This window comes from Terrapene carolina, unplaced genomic scaffold (genome assembly GCF_002925995.2).
Source record: "Terrapene carolina triunguis isolate 2854851 unplaced genomic scaffold, T_m_triunguis-2.0 Scaffold211, whole genome shotgun sequence".
Taxonomy (NCBI): domain Eukaryota; kingdom Metazoa; phylum Chordata; order Testudines; family Emydidae; genus Terrapene; species Terrapene triunguis.
The window spans coordinates 24,145,379-24,151,857 of NW_020664562.1; the positions used below are offsets into that span (position 1 = coordinate 24,145,379).

Sequence of the window (6,479 nt, forward strand, 5' to 3'; positions counted from 1 at the left end):
TAGAGATTCTATAGCAGACCAGCCCGGCTCTGAAATTGACAAGGGCCCCAGAGCCCACGCTCATTGGCTGCCGCTCCGCGGCGTCAGCCTGGGCCGCGCGGGCCGCCAATGGGGGCTTTTGCCGGATGGCGGAAAAAAACCAGGGTTTGTAATAAAGCGGAGGGGGAACGCGGCTGGCAATGGCCGTGACGTCACGGGAGGGAGTCGCTGGAGCCGAGAGGAGCTGGGCTGCACTGGGAAGAGCGCGGCAGTGGCCGGGGTCCGTCCCGCTTCGCGTCTCCTGCCGCCGCCGCCTGCGCCACGCCTCAACTTCCCGAGAAAGTTCAATAACTCCGCGGCGGAGGCGGGCGGCGGCCCCGGCACGGTGCGCCCTGCCGCCTCCTGCTGCGATGCAACCTAGCACGGCGACCCAGCCCGGGCTGGCCACGCTCCGTTAGCGCCCCGTGAACAATACGGCCAACACCACGTGTGTGTGTGTCTCTGTGTGTGTCTGAGCGCAGCACCTGAACCTGCTGCTCGCGCCTTCTCTGTCCTTGCCTGGTAACTTTCCCCTCCTCTCCCCCCTCCCGGCTGGGTTTGTGCCTTTCCTAGTTCCGTGGCTGCCCTTCCACCAGCCCGTCTTGTCGCCATCCCAGCCCCCTGCCCTCCTCCCCCTCCCCCCACCGCCACTTTCTGTTTGTTTGAAAGACACTGACGTTCTCGTTGCTGTTTTATGTATTGATCCGATTGTGGCGCTGACTCGAGCCTCCCGAGCCCCGGATTGGGATGAAGGCGCCTCTCTGAATGGCCACGATGGAAGGATCTAGCGGGTCGAGCTTTGGAATAGACACGATTTTGTCCAACAACGGTTCCGGCAGCCCCGGCATGATGAACGGAGACTTTCGCCAGCTAAACAGCGATGCCAGGACAGCGGATTTTAGAAACCAGGCCACCCCGTCCCCTTGTTCGGAGATAGACACAGTAGGGACGGCTCCTTCGTCCCCCATCTCAGTCACCATGGAGCACCCCGAGCAGCATCTGGTGCAAGAGCATCACCATCTCCATCACAGCCAGCAGCAGCAGCAACAAAGTTTGCAGCAATCACCCCAACAGCAACAACAGTTGGGCTCGGGCAACTCTGCCCCCAGGACTTCCACCTCTTCTTTTTTAATTAAAGACATTTTGGGCGACAGCAAACCGCTGGCGGCTTGTGCACCTTACAGCACCAGTGTCTCCTCTCCCCATCACACCCCAAAACAAGAGGGCAACGCAGCCAACGAGAGCTTCAGACCAAAACTAGAGCAGGAGGACAGCAAAACCAAACTAGACAAACGCGACGATACGCAGAATGATCTCAAATGCCACGGTGAGTATATTACCCCGCAGCCTCCACCGCTTCCGCCATGGCTTTTTAGCAGCCCCTGGCGTGATAGGGTTTCACTTTTATTCCTAATAACACTAATGCTATTGATTAATAATAACCTTATGATATGACTCTCCAGTGGTCAGTATTGTACACTATTTGCTATGGAAAGCGATACAATTCCCTGGCAACATTTCTGATATTTCAGAAACGATAACAAAAAACAAAAACAACAACAAAACAAAAAAAAAATCCCACCAAAAACCAGTAAAATCCAATCCTCTTTAAATTATTGTCTCTGATTTTTTTTTTTTTTAATATCAGATCCTTGGAGAAATCTTTTTTTTTTCTCTTGCTGGGGCGCCCCTCGTTTTTTAGGTTAGTTGTTTGGCGAAAAAAAATTGTTTGAACGTTTGTTTCTTTTAAAATTTGAATGTATTTCTTCTTTTTTAAATGCTAATTCGTTTAAATGACTCGCATGTTTTCTAACACCAAGCACAGAGGTTTAGCAGCACTTAATTAATAGGGCAAATTTCTAAGTAGACCTAAAAGTAGGTAAGAACTTTTCACTAGATCACGTTAGAAGGCTTTTTACATTGTTACAGTCTTTTCCTATGCTGGGATGGGATATTTCTCTTTTTCGAATTTTGTACGCCTACGGAGTCTGCAATATTTCCTGATTTAAATATACATACATATATATATATACGTGTGTATGGGCGTGGGGGTTATATTTAAGAAGATGGCTGCTATTTTAAAAGCCTTTTCCTTAATGCCGAAGGATTCTCTGCTTTCTGCAAAATGGCTTTGCACGAGGCACAGTTTAAACTATGCGGTGAGAGGACACATTTTCCTAATTTTACGCCATTCACCTATTTTGCAATGTTGTGCGATGAATAATAGACGCTCCTGTGTGCCATTCATTTTGCTATTTTAACATTAGCATAAGAGTGCCCAAAACAGATGTACAGTCTGGTCTGGCGATTTTTTTGTGCACCAACCTCCCCAGTGGGTCAATTAGAGAGATTATTGTTCTTCCTGCAGGGAAGATCAAGGAGCGCTGCAAAAACTGGTACAAACAGAGATGGATTGACATATCGATTTCCCAGCATTTCAGCAAAAAAACCAAAGTTGACAAATAGAATCCGGAAATCTTAGCGCTGTCACCACGACGTGCTCAGCAATTTGAGCTCAACTTGGTGCTTGGGTGACATATCCTGTCTGAGGCATTAGCACATCAGATGCGCTCGCTGTTCTGCACTTTGCTTTAACCTGCCCCAAGTGCACCTGAAAGGGGAAAAACCTTACCCCAGAAAGGGGGACTGTTTGTCGGCTGCACAGAGAGAAATCGCCAGACCCTCCTGTCAAACCCATTTAGACACGTAGGTACGAAAAGGCATCAGCTAAATTAAGGGATTTCCTTGGAGTCCTGAATGCAGCAGTCAGATGATAATCAACTCTATAAAGAAATCGACTTTGCCCCGAGCCCCAGACCCCGAGCAGCCTAGCCTTGGGTTGCTGCTTTAGACCCTGTTTCTAGTGTTGTGCTTGTGAATTGTTCCTAGGGACGAAAGAAGAAGGCGACCGGGAGATTACAAGTAGCCGGGATAGCCCCCCAGTCCGAGCGAAGAAACCTCGGAAGGCGAGGACGGCCTTTTCGGACCATCAGCTCAACCAGCTGGAGAGGAGCTTTGAGCGGCAGAAGTATTTGAGCGTGCAAGACCGCATGGACCTTGCTGCGGCTCTCAACCTGACCGACACGCAAGTCAAAACCTGGTACCAGAACCGGAGGTAAGGGAGGCGGGCAGAGTCAAGGATCTCCGCCCCCCCCCCAAAGAACAATTTCCCCAAAGCCCCTAAAAACAGAGTTGCTGCTCAGATAGTCTGAGTTAAACGGTGTGAAGGCCGGGGGAAGAAACACTCCCCACCTCTCTAGTCAATATCAGTGAGATCTGGTCAGGGAAACACTGGCCACTTCAATCTGTGACTGTTGGTAGATTTCATAAAGGAACAACCCGCCCCCCCCACACTCACTCCTTGCCCATGCTAGAATAAAGGGAGTAGCAGCGTGCCTAAAATAAATTAAATGGACAGGTAACAGGAACGATCATAAAGTCAATAAGTAAACTGCGAAATAAAAATATAGTGTTATTGGCTACTGTCGTTCTCAAGGAAAGGCCAAGAAAAGCCATAGAGGCGCCTGTACCGATTGCCTGCACTTGACAATCTAGTCAGTCAACAAAGTAGTCTCAGCCATAGTTAATTAATAAAGCAGACCATATCAATATGAACGAATACACACATGAATAAATAATGGCCAAATCTTGATTACAAAACTGGGGACATATTATTCTTCCTGTGTCCCAGGAACATACTGGCAAAGAAATCCCACTGAAATCTCATTATGCAGTGTTGCTCTTGGCATGCCGCTGTAGCCCTTTTGGAAATCACGGCGTTTGCAAAGATTTCTCCGTGTGTGATATTAGCAAAGTGACTAGGAAATCAAGTTGTAAAATGTGTTAGTTTAAAAAAATGTGCTTGGTTTCCATTTGTCCGCGTTGTAAAGCCAAAGAGGCAATTGTATGTGTATTCTAATCGCAGCTGACTAGGTTTGGAAAACTACGTCCAGTTGTCATCTTTGCCATAATTTTCTGTCTCATTACATACGGTTTCAGCCACCCTAATTCTGTCGGAAAACATTAGTGTCATTTGTATCCAATCTAAACAGGGCGCCATGTTTATTAATTTTGCTGGGATTGCAGTGTGTGTGTATCCACCAGCTCAGATCTCACAAGGCATTTCGCTGGGGCTTGGCAAAGGGAGGGGTTCGCGAGGGGTGGAAAGGCCAGGAAATAAAATTGTTGAAATATTGTGTCAGGAGAGTGAAAATACCGTGTGTGCCGCTAGAAACATTCTGCCAAACTAATAGTCAATATCTTTTTATAACGGGGATCTCTGCTGTCTTGCCATCTAGAACTGAAAGCATTTCTCCTTTCTTTGTTAGATATTTTCCTGCATCTTTATGCTCCACGAACGGTTTGATTTTTTTTTTTTTTTAGTTCAGTTTTTCGGATGCAGGACCAATCAATCCTTCAGTTTCCGCGACACTGCAAAGTTTGAAGGCACAGACACCTGCGATTTTAGAAAGTCGCACTCCTGAAAGCCTGCAAACAGAAGGGGAAACGGTCCCGTGGGTTTCATTTTATTTTATTGTGCGTGTGGCTAAACCCAGGGAAACTGGGTTCGATTTCCCCACTGAATTGTTTGCCAGAGCACTAGCGAATGGCGGAGCAGACATTCTAGTTGCAAAGGAGGGTGTGTGTGTGTGTGTGTGTGTGTGTCAAGGAGAAGGGGCAAGGACAAGTAGGATTTAGGGTTCACGTCCCTGGGGAACTCCTTCGGCCCCTCGAAACAGAGCAGCAATGCCAGGGGGATGGTTCCGTGCTAGCTCTAGACCTGTGTGCTCCTTCTCTTCCAGGACGAAGTGGAAGCGGCAAACGGCGGTGGGACTGGAGTTGCTGGCCGAAGCTGGGAATTATTCTGCTCTCCAGAGGATGTTCCCCTCTCCCTATTTCTACCACCCGAGCTTGCTGGGCAGCATGGACAGCACGACAGCGGCTGCAGCGGCGGCGGCCATGTACAGCAGCATGTACCGGACTCCCCCAGCTCCGCACCCTCAGCTCCAGCGGCCCCTGGTGCCCCGCGTGCTCATCCACGGCCTGGGGCCCGGGGGTCAGCCCGCGCTCAACCCCTTGGCCAACCCTATCCCGGGTACCCCGCACCCCCGGTGAGAGCTCACCGCTGTCCCAGCAACTAGCCCCCACCTCTCCCCCCAAATAAAAACCGGCCACCAAAAGCAGGAGCTAAGCAACTGAGGGGGAGATGAAAGGGGGCCAGGAGCTTCTGAAGGCAGCCAAGAGCCAGCCACGGAGACGATTCAATCAGAGCAGGGACTTTTGAACCACGAACCCAGAGCCGATCCAGTAAGTGAAACAAACAAACCCATCGAACAAACCTCCGGGAGCTCGGAAGGAGAGACAGCGGGAGGGAGGGAGCCGGACCCGAGCCAGCAGAGACTCCGGAGGACAGAGGGATACAAAGAACAAACCTCCCGTCACACAGCGCGGAAGACCAGGGGTAACGGAGAACTTTGCACTGATTTCTCATGACCTTTTTTCTTATTGAAAAGTGGCATGCTCCGTAATCTGAAAGGAAATGTACATTTGAACAGACTGAGTGCGAAGTGATATATCATATTTATTATATGTTGTCAAAAATTCACTTATATACCTTACTAAAAAAATACATGATTTCTCCCCCCCTCTCCCTTTTCATGTCTTTTTGAATTCAGTAAAATAAATGCTTAGGTGACAAATGATAGATCTTTTTTTTGTGACTGAAAATTACAAAAAAAGAAAGAAACAAGAAATAAACTATCTTTTTGTAACAAAAAGTGGAAATCTAAGTAAGCTAATTTTACTGAAGTTAACTGATGCAAGAAATTCGGGTCCGAAAAACAGCCCGTCGTTTTAGGGCCACAGTTCAATGGTCTGTAAGATTTTTATGTTTGGTTTCTATATTTTTAAAGTCCTCCCTCCCAGGTACTGCTACCCGAGCCCTTAGTTTAAACAACGTCGGGTGTTTTTTTTTTAAAAAAGCTGATGATTAAGACAATAGTGTGGTGATTTCTTTTGTTTGCGGGATTCAGTCTTTCCGGAGCTGCATGGGGGACAAACAGATGCTTTTGAAATGATCATTTTGCTGCGGTTTCAAGTGGTAGCTGTGGTCTGTTCTCTCTCTCTCTCTCTCTGTATTTTCCCCTTTCTCCCCTTCCTGAATATTTCAGAAGTTGATGAGGAAACTGAATGGCTCGCAAGGTTGGGTGGCCTGATGCCTGGGAAACAGGAATGTGGTCCCTAGCCTAGCAGCTGTCCCAGAGCAGCAGAATGCCCGGGAGAAGCGAGCAGGACAGACAGCAAGCGCGAGGCGGCTGACTGTGAGCAATTAGGAGCCAGAAGAGAGAGAGCGAGAGAGAGAGAATCGAGCCAGATCTAGCCCATAAAACCGTACAAATCTTTGATCTTCTCTCTCCTGGCCAGTTTCTCTCTTCAACCAGAGCCGCGCTGGCTGAGCCCAC

General features: G+C 48.6%; 1 protein-coding gene across 1 annotated transcript; it reads left to right on the forward strand.

Annotated features, from left to right (window-relative positions):
• Positions 1-783: 783 nt before the first annotated feature.
• LOC113407487 (barH-like 2 homeobox protein) lies at positions 784-5,133 on the forward strand. Its single transcript, XM_026656076.1, has 3 exons — positions 784-1,345; positions 2,908-3,133; positions 4,821-5,133. Exons 1-3 carry the CDS (start codon positions 784-786, stop codon positions 5,131-5,133), a joined length of 1,101 nt encoding a protein of 366 aa, XP_026511861.1.
• Positions 5,134-6,479: the final 1,346 nt, after the last annotated feature.